The sequence below is a fragment of the Diorhabda carinulata genome, chromosome 3 (assembly GCF_026250575.1).
Source record: "Diorhabda carinulata isolate Delta chromosome 3, icDioCari1.1, whole genome shotgun sequence".
Classification (NCBI taxonomy): domain Eukaryota; kingdom Metazoa; phylum Arthropoda; class Insecta; order Coleoptera; family Chrysomelidae; genus Diorhabda; species Diorhabda carinulata.
In genome coordinates, this window is record NC_079462.1 from 9,930,736 (window position 1) to 9,946,519 (window position 15,784).

Here is a 15,784-nt window from a genome sequence, read left to right on the forward strand (position 1 = left end):
TGAATTTTCTTTTAAGCAAATTTTGTATGATAGTTTTCATATGAAATCGTATTTTCTATTTATTTGAGAAACGAAACGAATAGAATAAAACAGATTCCTGTTTGGTTCTATTTAAAAAAAATAAGCTCCTTTTCTTCAAATCTGTTCTTTCTACTCGTTCCTTCTTTCGTAATTTCCATCTCTGTTTCCGTTTCCTTCCTCATTATATTATTTTCCCGCAGTTCTACAGCTGCCAGGCTGGAAGTTTCCACTACAAGGATACAACCACCAGACTACAAACTCAACCTCAACTCTAACATCTGGGAATTCAGTTGAGAGCAGCCTTATCTTTAATGTATAAATAAGTATGAGAGTTGTTTTCAATTTATAACTGTTTTGTGCTCTTTGGGATACACTGTTAATGCGAATTTATTATCTTTTGAATAAATTTATTTGTTGCTATTGTTCTTAGCAATGGATATTAATTAGGATAATCGGGTCCGGGAATAGTTTTGGATTCTTAATTTCCATTTTTAATTTAATTCATAAGGTGTTTCCAGCTTTTCCGCCTTTTTTAAATATTTTTCAACGTCGTTCGTTAAAAAACTGGGGGTGTCCAGTTTAATATTAATTGTTCACCCCATCTGAGTACCAATTTTTATATACTTTAACTGAGGCCGAATACCACTTCCTGATGAAGAGTCTCCTGCCGGGGATTGGAGATTATAACATCACTGTTGATGAACTGAAATGCTGTATTGGAATTCTTGTTCTAAGTAAATATACCATTCTCCCCGTAAAAAGTAGTTGATATGCTATGAGAAAAAACCAATTTTGCGCAATATCACAGTTTATACACTGTGCGAATAACAATACAATTGATGAAAACGATAAGCTTTTCAAATTATGGCCACTTTTGAATATGCTGAATCAAACGTTTCTTAAAAAAATTATCCCCTAGTAAAACCTGAACTATGATGAATCAATGATTAAATATTTTGGCCTTAATTCAAGTATGAAATGCATCCATGTAAAACCGATAAGGAAGGCTTCGTAAAATGTTAAGCATCAATGCTGCAACTAGGTATTTTTATGGCTGTGATATATACCAGGGTAAAAATAAAAAATGCTGTTCTGAAGACTAACAGTTTTTTGAAAAGTGTACAGCCCCATTTGATTCGATATTTATAGAAATAGTATAGGAGAAACACTTGCCATACAACCTTCTCTTTGATAACCTTTTTACACACTTCAGCCTGTTAGTCTACCCTAAAGAGGGTAGACTAAAGAGGGTAGCCTAAAGAGGGTACAGGAAAAGGTACTATTCGCAATAATAAGATCCCAAAGGACTGCCCGATGCTTTACAAAAAGATTATGGGTAAACAATATAAAAAAAAGGTGCATGAATCTACGCTGAAGCTAACGAACGAAGTTTTCTTAAATGGATGGCTAAACAACAACGTTATTACCATAGCGAGCACCCGTTTTGGTATCCACCCCACCTTAACAATAAAATGAAACTCAAAAGTCGAAAAAAATGTTATACATATCGATAGACCCTATGCCGTCGGCGAATATAATGAATGTTTGGGGGTACCGATTTGATGGACGAAAATATCAATCGATACAGAGTGAGTTTTCGTTAAAAAAATGGTACTGGTGCATATTCACCTGGTTAATCGACGTTTTCATGACAGATGCCTGCTTACTTTAGAGAAAAAGTGAAAGAAGAATGACTAACTGGAATTTAAGCATGAATTGGTTCAAGTATATTTAACTAGGTATGGCACTTCCCTTGCCGGAAGACCTAGTACTTCAATAAATAGCATTATACTTAACAGGGTGAGCGATCAGATACGATAGACACTCGACCACATTCTGATAAGTGTGCCAGATAAAAAAAGATGTGTAAGTTAAGGATGCTGCTCTATGATGACGTCAATGTGTGAAAAGTACAATGTAGGATTTTGCTTAGAATGCTAAGTTTTTTTATTTTTACTAAAACATGTGCTTTTTTAAAAAATAAACGTTCATATAACAAAAATGTACTTTTTGTATTAGTTAAGTAACATGTTTGGGCTCTCATGGGTTGATTACGTTTTTTTTGAGGTAGAAGAGGACTTTTTATATTCTTCAATTTTTACATTCATGCGGAAGGGCATATTTGAAAATAATATCCAATTGAGGTTAATGACTGTTTTGTTCCGATGTGCTCCAATTATAGACCAAGATGAAGTCCATTCTCTCACAGTGAAATGATATACATAATGAAATAAAAATATTTATGTAACGTAACATAGTTAGTAAGCATTACATATTTATTCCGATTTAAGTGGTAATGTTGTGTCAGCTCTATGTTATTATGACAGAATTATTATAATTACAATTTATAACTGATAACGAATTCAAAAGAGTGTATTGATTATGTATCCCAGAATCGCAAATATTTAAGAATCTTTCCTAAAGGTATCACAGATCAAGATGGTTAGATTTGACATTTATTGAGGATTCAAGTTCCAATTTTAATTTTCTTCATATCTTCTTTCTAAAATTTCTTGACGTACGAAACCGCTTGGGATGTATAACCTCACTTGTGTTCGAATATTATTTTGAGTGAGTTGTTTTGGTCTAATGAAATCTATGCAAAAGCAAACTTCGGACTCACTTCGATATGATCAGAAAAGTTAGAAAATTTTAGCTTCTCAAAAAACTACAGTATACACATCGTTTGAAAAACATTCTCAGTAGTTTTAGCTTATTTTTTGGTGCTTCTTGTATACTATGAAACAAGTTTTATATTATAGAGAATTCATGTTTTTCTTTTCCTTTCGACTAGTATAAACAAATCGCTCTTGTTGTCCTTTGAATTATTTGTTGCACTGAACTCCAAAAATAATAATAGTTCGATAACATATTCAATGATAGAAAAGTGAAAAAAACTGTTTTCATTTTATAATTTATTTTAAAGAAGACACAATGTTGGTGATGAATGCTATAACAACTATGACCGTCGGGGAGTCAAAACCAATCTTTTACCGAATGGTAAGAGATCTTCGAATAGTGTTCGTTGTTTTCCTGCAAAAAGTAAACAAGCAAGGATTAGAGATGACAACTTTTCTATTTGCAGCAAAATATAAAAATGTTAAATGAATTTGAGTATTTTTATATAAATAATATGTTTATCAATAGAGTATTTTATAAATCTCAATATTCACCTCAAATAAAAACGACTTTTATATAACTGAATATCTTTGGTAGCATGAATTTACTATTGATTCAATACATCTAAGAGTGTACCTCAAATTATTATAATCTCAATATTCGCTAGTATTCATATGAGTTGACTTATACTTCGATTTTTTTTTCTAAGAGAGAGACAAATTTTTAAATCTCACTATTTTCCAACCATATGTTGTTCACCTTTCCAGCTTACTAATTTGAATTCGGAAATGTATTATGTGGAGCATATGATTAGAATGGTATTCAAAAGGAATATTCACATCTCTGACCATCCTTAGGGATCGGGGTCATTGCAGATCGAAATTGATCATGCTAGCTAAGTTAGATAGTATTTGTTGCTACATTTAATAATAGGAGATAGTGAAACGATAGGAATTTCTCTTGGAATCCTTCCAAATAAACTGATATTTTTATCTAAAAATATCCCTCGAGAAATATCTATATAGTTATTCCATAGCAATCAAGCTCTTGATTAGCAGCTATATGTGAATATTGTGTGATATACGTTTTGTCATTGAATAGTTTTGGATTTCTGGAATTGTACACTATTCCATACCAAACATAGTGGTTACACTGGCGAACAATGTCTTTAAATATTTACTAGTACTGAATTGAAGAGTTCGAATATCAATTATTTCCTAGTACTGTAAACGTGCGATTACAAAAAAATATAGAGTATGCTTTTCAGAGCAATGTGGTTAGTTTTTCAAACACAGCACTGATATTGAGCAGTGACGTGAGCGGGAAATATACTATATCCTTTCAATATATTCATGTATATGCAAAAATTGTTAAATCCTGACGGTTTCACATCAAAGCCCGCTAACATATGAAAAGATCTTCTGAAGGACTATACATCAGCGTGTTTGAAGGCCAAATCAAAATCCACCTTCTTTATTACTTTCTCGTTTACACTTACAATCTCCGTAGGCGAGAAGTAAATTACTGAAAAGTGTAATTGTGGATGTTCATATTTTCGTAGTTAATATGTTCAGTAAGTTTCTCACTTTGGAGGAATAATGTACGAACCCACCTATATATAGGTCTTCTTTCTTTTTGTATCAAAATTAGCTGTTTTCAATTATTAAGAAAATATTTTTCTTACTAGAACAAAGTTCTTTTATCATTTTATTCTTATTTAGATATTCATGATGAAAATGAGGAATATATATATATATATATATATATATATATATATATATATATATATATATAATATAATATAATATATATAATGTAAACATTTTTCATTTCATAGGATTTAAAATTCAAATAAAAATATTTCTACCAACTCTCAATTTGAATATTGAATTTTGAATCCTATGAATTTAAAAGCTCGGGAAATATATTGTTAGTCCCTTTTGGTGTTTCATTGTTACGTTCCCAATAAGAAACCGCTCATAATATAGCTGGCAAAGACTTCATTCAGCTTATTACAGGTTTTTGACGCATCGTATATTGTTCTCCATTTTTTTCTGTCCTGCATTTGTTCTTCTATCAATTCCCCTCTCATATATCTGTAGTTTTTTTGTCCATATTTGTTACTGGTTTTATTGCAGTATTGTAGACTATTAATTTTGTTGCTGGGCTTTTCTCTTGCTCTGCATTATGATTTTGTAAAAATTGTATGTCTTTGTAATTTTTGTTGATTATTATTGTTCTTAAGTTGTTAAGGTGTCGACTACGAAGAAGGAATCACTTACCTTCACTGTTTCTTGTATGTAAACTTTTTTCCTTCTTTCAGTTCCCATATATTTTGTCTTTTTTTGATTTATTTCCAATCTACTTCTCCCTGCTATCCTTACAATTTTTTCTAATGTGTCTTCAAGACTTTCTCGGTCCCTTTCTATTAGAGCTAGATCATCAGCATATGCTATCATTTGTTTTGATTTATTAATGCCATTTGTTCTAGGAGCACTTTCATTTTTGCCCAAGCAGGTCGCTGCCTCACTTGGAACCCTCCTCTTTTATCCGGGCTTGGGACCGGCTACGAAAGCACTGGGCTACTTAGACCACCGAATGCACACACATTATTTGACCATAAGAGAAATGATGAAATACATCCAGGATATAATGAGTTGGGCGAGAAATCGTCGAAGAGAATGGAGAGACTACGTGGACAGAATGTCAGATGAAAGGTTTGCAGACATCGCAAAGGAAAAAAAAACCGAATACATCTTGACCTCTAGGACAACCTCCTACACAAGATGGTATGAATGCTGGTCTTCATTAGCTAGCTATAACTTCGCAATCATTGATGCAAACACAGAATCGAGTCTTAACGTACAATGGAGAAAATTTATTAATGATATTTTCATCGATATTACATTCGCTTTGTTGAACAATATGCTGAGAGTTCATCACCTTGCCTTACCCAAGCATTTATCTCAAAATCCTCAGATGATTCGTTTTTTGTTATTACTCTCGCCTTAGAATTTAGCATAGTGAAAAATTCACCTAATTTATCAACTTTTGCAATTTTGCTTTTCTTTTTAGACTGTTGAATGCTTGTTTGCTGTCGATCAATAGCATATGCATAGTAATGTTGTGCTCATGGCTTTTTTGGATCACTTGTTTTATGGTATATATGGCATCTACTGTTGATTTTCCTTTTTGATGTTCTCCTATTTCTGGTTAAACTCTCTATTTCAGTCTTTGATTTATTATTGTTGTTACTATTTTGTATACGGTTTTAAGTAAACTAATATCTCTATAATTGTTTATGTTGAGGTTTCCTTCCTTCATTATTTGTATAATCAATCTCTCGGCATTGTTTCCCATACGCTTTTTATGATCTTGAATAATTGTACCTCAGGTTATCTCCCCCATATTTCATTAGTTCATTATTATTTTATTGTGTTATAGCTAAACCGATCTTAAGATTATTAATGTATCTTTGGGATTGCACACCCAAATCGTTGGAGTTGACTACTCCAAATTTTTTGATTTATTCAAATATCGTATAAGGCGTATAAGTAAAGTGGATTTTTTCCATAGAAAGCAGTGGAAATATAGCTTGAGCACTACGAAAGTGAAAATCCATCAAAATTTATAATTGTGATGATATATTTATGAGGCTATTATGATAGTAAACTATGTTTGACTATTGAAAGTAATTGAAAATAGTTTGAATTAGTTACGACATGTCGCATTCAAACAATAAATAGCGATTTAGCGATAGAGGATCGATTATATTGCTATTTAATACCACATAGAGACATCTTGAAGATCTTGGCATTCTTGATAATTTTTGTCACGAAGCTGAGACAATTATAAACAAGAAATACGAGTCACCTATCCTGCCTGACTATGAAATACAAATATCACGCAGATAATACCTAATACTTGCCTATTATCACTACCATGGTATAACACTTGCCAAAATCTTCCACCAATTAATACAAAATTGAAATTTTACAACGTATCACATACAGGCGTCTCAAGGTAATAATTTTTCAGGAAGTTTTATCAAATGTCCTCTCAGCTCTCTACAGTTTTCTATGAAAAGAATTGCTGGGTGATTCCATTATAACTGTGATATTCAATGTCCTGTATTGTTTTTTTGTACTAGTCATTAATTAATAATCAATTAATAAAAATTTTGTGTTAATTGAATAATTCTTAAGATATTTAAACATTATTTTTATACAATATAACTTGCCACTTAAAGAAAACTTATACTACATCACTTGAATGTCAGTACCGTGTCATGTCCATTCCTAGAATTTACCGATAAATTATTAATTTTTTTTTGTCGTAACAAATGATTTAAACTAATTACCTTATAAATTCTAATGTTTATGATCAAACTGAGGAAAATTGATGCACTTGTTGTTTAATATCTTAAGTTACCATGTCAGTACCGTGGATAAATGAGTCAGTACCGTGGAACTCAAAATCCGACATTTGTGTCTTGCTCGTGATACTTTGAAGTTGTAGTAAATTCCTCTTAGAGTTTTATTTTTACAGTAAAATAGATGAATAATATGCATAAAAAAGTTAGAAAAGTTAAATTTTAAAATCTTGAAATTTTGAATACAAAAAATCACAGTTAGAACGGAATCACCCTGCTATATTTCAAGCTAGTAATCTATATTTTAAGATGATCAAAAAGTAGCATAGATCCACTTCCTTGACTAGATCATATCCAACTAAAATCTAAGCTTACAATCTCTTGTATGATCTATACATGAACGCAGTTTTCTGTGGGAGAATCAATAACTATTATGCTGGAAAATAAACATTTTCTAGAGAAGGAGCATCAACATCAACTATTCGAAAACTGCTATTCGGATGCACCTAATGGCTTAGGAACTACCTGATCTATATATTTGTTACTGTGAATGTTGAATATTAGTGAATGTTAAAATGCACCAGTGTATGTCGACAATCACCAATTTCGATGGTGTAACTCGAAATCTGTTCTTAATTTAAACTTGAATCGGACATACATAGGTGAATGTTAACATACACGAAGTAGATACTGTGAACCTTGGATTCGGCGATTTACAATTTATGTGAATGTTAACAAATTCTAGTGTTTCTTTGAAAAGCGAGAAAATCGTTCTTTGAGTAGAGATTATTTACCTTAAATACCTCAATCTGTCTGCTTCTTACTTGAGTAACTAAACAAAACAATTAATGAATTTCGGTACTTACTATTGAACTGCTTTAATTCTGGAGTCGATCTTCTACTTGAATTTTTTTTCATATCTCCGGCAAATTCGTGTAAATTTTTATTTTTGTATTGACCTTTTGTGAATATTTCATATCGTTCATGCTGATTAAAATCACATTTTCCCTCACTAGAATCTGATTTCAGTTCATTAGGCCTCATATTTGTAGTATTAAACCGCATTTTTTCATTCATAATATTTTTTGATTTGCATGTGGAACCAATTACTTTCTCCTCATCTCCTAATCCCCGCATGAGAGTTGTAATGATTCTGCATACTTCTCTATGATTGGAAAAACCCTTTTTTTGGTAACTACAATCCATAGAATGATCAACTTCATGCATAGATTTCAATTGTTTGCACATCATTCCAAATTGATATCTTTCTGGACCCATCATACAATCACATGAGCATGCCTTAGATCTGTCAATACTAGAAGTATTGAAGTCTACTTTATCCTGGCACATTGAGTAGCTCACTCCAAAGTCACGTTTGAGTGGATAATGATCATCTGGATTTTGTTCAATCGTATCAGATACCGAACATCTCAATTTACAGAAACTATTTTGTTGTCCTGTTGCATGTTTTTGAAGTTTGTGATTATCTTCATGAAGTTCACTTGTACTTTCACTCGACTGACATCCATTGTTAACCATGTTTGATATCACTGATGATCGTTTTCCCGAAATTATTCTTTTTCCCCGTTTTTTGAGACGCTCAATTGATTCGTCACGACTTTCTATTCGATGATTTTCTGAAGATTGTCCATCTGTGTTTTCTATTGTTTGCGTACAGTCCTGTGTCACTTCTCTATTGGCATTACTGCGCGATTCTGCATGAATTTGCGATAATTTCGATACTTGATTCTCAATATTTATAATACCGCTAGTACTTGCTTCAGTTGTTTGTGTTACTTTGTCATTTGAGTTGCGGAATTCATTAGATTTTATAGGAAACTTTCGTACAAAATCAATAAACACAACAAAAAGTTCCTCTAGACTTTTTTTCGGAAATCCTGTATCATCATCTATTTGACATTGAGACAAAGTAGTTTGTAGATTTTGCAAAGACTCTATCATTTCAAATATCATTCCATCATTAATACTTCCATTTTCTGGTAATGATTCTCTGATTTGATATCGTTCAAAATTCTTATCTATATTTTCTTTTAAAATGTTTTGTTGTGATGTCATGATTGTTTGGTACGATTTCATTGATACATCTGATGATTTTCTATTAAAGCAAGTTTTCATTACTTCTTCTGCCTTCGTCCGATTTTTTGAAGTCGAATTCATCTCTACATTGATATTTTGCACTAATAATTCTTTTCTATCTTCTACATTGGAAGTCTCCATCTCATATTTCGATTCAATTTCCACATTATTTTCTATATGTACCTCCATATTTTTATACATTAGCTCATTTTGTTCTATCATTGGTTCATTTATTCCAACTCGAGTTTGTAATATCTCACTGTGATTCAAAAGTGATGGTTGCTCTTCGTTCTCTTGTGTTGATGATAAGTTCTCTGCGACTTTTTCCGCCGCAAACTTTTTTTTCTTTTTTTTTAGAAATACACTCAACTTAGTTTTTGAGTCGATGGACTGTTTCTGAGATTTCTTCTTTATATTGAGTAAAATCATTTTTGTTTGTATTCCTTTCATCTTCATACTTCTACTTTTAGGTTGAGTTTCTACAACAAGCGGATCAGTAGCTCGATGTACTGCTTTTTCCTTACGCCTTCCAATCAAAATAGTTTCAGTAGTTTGATCTTTCGTTACAATATAATTCTGTTTTTTTGTCTCAGTATTAACGCCTATGGTCAATGATGGCTTGAAGATGGGATCAGTGCCGTGGTGCTTGAAATGTTTTGATGCCTGCAAAAAAAACAAGAATATTTCAATCTTTAGAGAGCAAAGAGCTGTTCACCTGACTTTTCGTTTGAATCTCGATCGTGTGGCACTATTCGACGACTTTTATAGATCTTATCAAAGAAATATCCTGAAATTTCGGTTTCTGTAATTGGAAAGCCCATGGTGAGGACGACTCATACTAACAAGGTGTGACTATTTAGTAACGAGACTAGGGCTGCTACAGATAAAATACGTAAACGCCAAGGGTTAGCGACTATCAGTTATGTAACCTGAAGCCTATTCTTTTGAATACAGCGCCTACTATGTCTGTAGACAAACTAATGTAACCGTGTCCTTCGTTTGTATAGGGACTGTTTTTTAGTTTTGTCGTAAAAACAGAGCAAGGAATTGTTCTGAAATTCACATGAAACTTTGAGTTTTTCTTAAGATGAACGAGAAGATGTTGAAGATGATTCACGTTTGGATTGCCCTTCCACGTCAAAAACGGATTAAAATATCGAAAAAGTCGCTAATCCTATTCGATCTAATCGGCGGCTAAGTATTTGTGCGATTGCTGAATCTATAGGAATTGACAAAGAATGTGTATGGCAAAACTGGTGCCTTGAACTCTGACATTTGAACAAAAAGAAGCTCGCAAAAATATTTGTATTGACATTTTAATGCAATTCAATCGTAGATCTTGCACCGTGCGACTTTACCGCTTTCTTTATGTCAAATCTGCATTGAAAGAAAGAAAATGTAAGTCAATTGAAGCTGTGAAAGAAAAAACAATGTGCGTCTTCAAGGAACTGACAGAAAAAGACTTGCCCAAATTGTTTCGAACATCGGAAGATTCACATAGAACGATGTAGGTGGATATAGGAGGGATGATAATTAATAAATATACATAATATTAGAATAAAATGCTTGATTTCACTAGTCTCGTTATTTAATAATTTAATAGCCACATCTCATATTATTTAATTCAGCAAAAATAATTTTAAAGAATTTTATTGAGATAAGACGAATCGAAATAGAGCTTTTCTAAGTTCACTTAACATTTTTTAGGGCTCGATTTTTCGCTCAATTTCAACCTTTACATACGACCAATCGTATTATGCAAAAGATCAGATTCACACATGCATGAAGGATATTGATACCATCGAGATCTGATGAACTTGAATAATTATGTTCACGCTATAGTATTTTTCATATATTTGACAATCTAATGCCGCTCCCTTCGCCGGTGAAAAAGTAAACATTATAAACCATTTTTTTAGTTCTTATCATCTGAACTTTGCAACGCAATAGGTGTCTATGACGCTTGAGTAAATCCCCATTCAGGATCAAGGGCTACCTACTATAATTTATGAAATTATCATATTATTATACTTCTCCTTTGATTTAGTAGGAGTGAGATTCTGTATTGTGCTTGCCGTCAACTGCAATATGTTAGGTACTAATACGTATTTCTACAATAAGTACCTAAGTATAATGATATTATCAAAATTTTGCATTGTATTTATTTTGTAAAGAAATTAATAACTCAGTTATTGAAGTAGTATTAGTAAAATCCACAACACAAACTTTAAATTGACTTTGATTAGATGCTGTTAAGATTATGCTATTATAGTTTCTTAATGGGATAAATTATAATAAATAATAATAAATGTTATGATCTGGGTAATTTCTTGATTAATAGATTTACATTCTCAAATAAATCCCCACGTTAATTTATTTATATTTGCAACTTTAGTCACAAACAACTTTTCAAAAAAATTAATATAGTTTAGTTAGGTCCGACGATCTAGAAGGTGCCTATTCTATGGCGCCTATTTACCTAATACAGCGATTAGAAAAAACGGATTTTAACATATTTCCTATTTCCATATAACGTTATAGCGGTCCTATACTTCGTAGTTATTGCTGGCACAAAATGTCTAAACATTCTGTTGCCGTCATTCACTTTTTGAGGTGCAAGGTATGAATTGTGAGTCTAGTCATCATTACTTCACAAAATTGCAATTATTCGTTTCTAAGATAATCTCGATTGATGAAAAAAACCAGCTTGGATAGTAGCTTTTCTTATTGATTAATATCGCTCCTAGACAAACAAATAAGTAATGTTGTTTCCATAGTATCTATCACTATTTGCCGAGATTCGTTTTTTAAACAAGTTTCATCGCTACCACAACCGTTTTTCTCGAAATTTTGAACGATTCTTACAACTATTGGTGGATACAAGGCTTTTGGCTTGGAACAGTTGTATGAAATAATTCTCTGACTGATCTTTGTTAGTCGTCATTTCAATACCAGCTAAAGATGGGTAATAATCAACTATGTTCCTCAACTCATAGTGTGTCTGGAACTACACTAATTGAGGAGACTCTAAAGTAATAAATTTCATTACAAATAGTTGTAGGTGATTATTTTGATACATTTTCCCATATTATGTGATACCTATTTAAAAAAAAGTATTTTGGAACTTACTTACTATATATGAAAGTTTAATTCTTACTTTATTACTAATTGTTTCTCGTATCGGTACTGTTTTATTCAAAATTTGATGGTAGTTGTTTCTCAATATTTCGCTGGTATTTGCATTATTCTCAAACTGAACCGGTGCACGATATTCAGCTGGATCCAATACCGTCACCAAATCCTTTGATACTTTTATGCTTTTGCACTCCCCATATTCTGTTTCTGTATTCCCCTGTAAGAACAACATGTTTTTCTCCAATTGTGAATTATCTTCGTTCCTTTTCAGTAGACGAATTCGGTTTTCATTTACCAGCTCCGATATTTGGAAACTTTGTACAATCTTCTTATGTTGTACATTATCAGCAATTATTTGCAAATTCAAATTACATCCCTTTTCTATAAAATCTTCGATTTTGCTATCATCTGTTACAACACTATATTTATCTCCTGTATATTGAGTTATTATTTTTATAATTGGATCAGATTTGTTCATAACTAGAAATTTGAATTGTGCAATAGCTCCTAATTGTAAGCTAGAGACTGAATTTGGAATGTGTGCTCTTCTTTTTCGTGGTAGTAGCTGTAAATTTTTATTACTGTCAATTTCTTCATTTCCGGATTTCGAATTATCTTGATAATATGGAATTACATCTACTACCTTTGAGGAATCGGATTCAACCATCCCTTTCAAGGATTGTATTTCGTCTAATTCATCTTTTTTCACCCACTCACTTATTTCTTTGTTATTATAAACATTTCCTCCATTGCAGTCCTGTGAAGAAATCGGGTCAAAAATCATTCTCATCTTTGATATATCACTACAGTTTAATGAATCTAATTTCAGGGTTAAAATTGGTTCTGATCTTGCCTTGAGAAAGAATTCTAGTAATGTATTTCTCAATAAATGTGTATTTTGTGAACATATAATCTTTGATTCAAATTTCACAGGCTGGGAATCACACAACCTTAATTGTTTATCTGAAATCTTCGCTCTTAATTCAGGAATATACTTTGATATAAATATGTTACTGAATTCGTTCGGATTTGGATTGATACTCTGTTGTGTTTCAATATTTGACTTAGTCTGACTATATTCTAAAGTAAGCTGGAGCTGGTCTAGAGAATCTGATGTTTCTGGAGGATGCTCGCTCACAATTTCCTTTTCTTCTTTATTTTGAAGCTCAGTTGAAACATTATCCACAAAGTATTCACCCAATTCAGTAGTTGTTGAACTGCATGGAACTACTAAGTTTTGATAAAGGTTTTGATCTTTATCAAATGGTGGTGGGTGTTTACCTTGTTGAATTGAGTTGATACCAACGTTACGTATAAGGAAATCTAAAGCTTTATTTTTCCAAAGGTTTTTGTTTCGTATATTGCTACAATTATTTTGCTTATTCTCTCTTGGTGGAAGACTTCGGTTTATTCTTACATTGGATTTTTCAAATTCACCTATGACGTTTCTCAGGTTTGCAGCGAGTTGGCGCTTTTGCACAAATTTATGTTGCTCTAGCCGACGTCTAATCTCTTTCTCTATTTTAATTGTATTATTGTGCTTGTATTCACCTTCCAAACATCTTGTCATATTGGAGTTTTGTATTACAATATTTGGAAGGCTATTATCTTTTGGCCCTGGTAGAGATTTTGACGCCATTTCACTTGTCATCATCACTCTACTATTATTCATTTTTTTAACAATATTTTTCAGTTTTGCCTTTTCTGTATTTATTTCTTGGATTTGTTTTCTGCAACGCTTCAATAATTCATCCCTTTTCCTTACGATGTCTTTGATAATTTGTACTCCAGAAGTTTGATCCTCAACACCAGATAAAATGGAATTCAGCTCTTCGGTTTCGTTATTAATATTTATGACAGATTGTTTCAATGCTAAGATTTTACATTTTAAATTAGTTTTTGTACGGCTTATCAATATAGAGTTGTTTTCCCACACATCTGAAATTGGTTCTTTATGTAGTTTACCTTCACTTGAATTAAAATAAATATAAGTCATGTTTGGTAAGCTTCATTATCACTAAACTTCGAATTTAGTTTTAAACTCTCTTCTCAAGTATAATATATCATCACTTCTAAAACAGTTCACATTGAACTGTTTAGATTTATGAGAAACATCGTTTTCCACTCCAGTATTTGAGAGGAAAAAATTGACAATTATGTTTAACAAAATAATAACTCAATGTCAGAAAATGACACTTTGTAAATTTTATATAAGATTTTCTCGGCTCAATAGTCATAAATACAGATAGTGTATAGTACTTAAACGAGAGGTAGTTTAAATTGATGTTATCTATAGATCAATGCAAGAGTTTAAATATCGTTGTAACCATTTTAAAACTAAAAATTAATATGCATTGAGGAAACGGAAAGTAAAGTAATTTCTACGCTATACAATTACCATTGCGTAATTCGAAGACGTGTCACCGACATTTTGAGGTTATTGGCTTAAATTGCCAGCCAAATTCAAGAAGAGCGAATCCGGTATTGGAAACATTGGAAGAGCAACAAAATTAGACAACGTCATGCTAAAAGCAAAAGTAAAAGCTAATCTTTGTAAGATAGTAGAAAAACTCTCAAACATCCCAAACATACCCATTAAATTGCTCGTACGGCACCATATTGAACTGTTTTCTTATACCTTGATCAGTGGAACCAGAAAATGACTGCTCTTCTCAAATGAATCCCCACAAAGTATTACAAAACTAAGCTTAATCTCAAAAAAGCGCCTCCGTGAGTTGATCATTTTGAAGCGTTGAAACTTGGAAAATTTGTAAATGCAGATCATTATTGTGAACAATTGTTTTAATCTTTTTGATCAACTTTTAGTCGAAACGTATCCGATTATTGTTAACAGAAAAGGCGATATTTAATAATCCTACTAGTCTATGCAAAACGATCCTTGGAAAAAATTAATGAATATTTGTTCAATATTGCACTCCGATCGATATGTCATTTTTTTAGTGGTAAAAAGCTTGTAAATTTGGATAATATCCAAAATGGTATCTCGAGATATCTTCTTCAAGCACCAATCGATTTATGTTGTTCTGACATTGAAAATTCACACATTAGATTAAAAAATGTTGTTGATAACGAAGGTCATCACATTTTTGATTTAAAATAGAAACTTAAGAAGAGGCAACAGGATTCCTAAGCCCTAGTCCACTACCCAACGGTGTTATAGATTTTCTGTCAACTCGTTCATCAGTCAAATTGTCAATTATAAGGAGCAGTAGACCTTATAAGACCCACCAGGTCAATATACGAAAGAAGCTGTGTGGTTATGCAGAGAAAAAGAATTGCCTTTTTTCGTTTGTATGTTACGAAAATGGTGAAAAGTTGAAAATGATATTTTATGGGTACAGAGGCAACCATCTTCATTTTCAATTAAAAAATGCTGATAGGTAGGTATGAATTCTAATATGTATATTATTTCCACAAAAATCTGCTTGTTAATTCTTCTAGTCATGTAGTTAAGATGCTAAATTGTTTGAATCATTGTACATGTTGGGTAAAGGCATGACTCAACCATTTATGGCGGTG

The 15,784-nt window shown here is 32.1% G+C and overlaps 1 protein-coding gene across 1 annotated transcript; it reads right to left on the minus strand.

Annotated features, from left to right (window-relative positions):
* Window positions 1–2,921: 2,921 nt before the first annotated feature.
* On the minus strand, window positions 2,922–14,408 carry LOC130891012 (uncharacterized). The gene is made up of 3 exons (XM_057795474.1): window positions 12,267–14,408; window positions 7,879–9,772; window positions 2,922–3,054 (listed from the first exon to the last, which is right to left on the minus strand). The coding sequence occupies exons 1-3, from the start codon at window positions 14,238–14,240 to the stop codon at window positions 2,981–2,983; spliced, it is 3,942 nt and encodes a 1,313-aa protein (XP_057651457.1). The 5' UTR covers window positions 14,241–14,408; the 3' UTR covers window positions 2,922–2,980.
* Window positions 14,409–15,784: the final 1,376 nt, after the last annotated feature.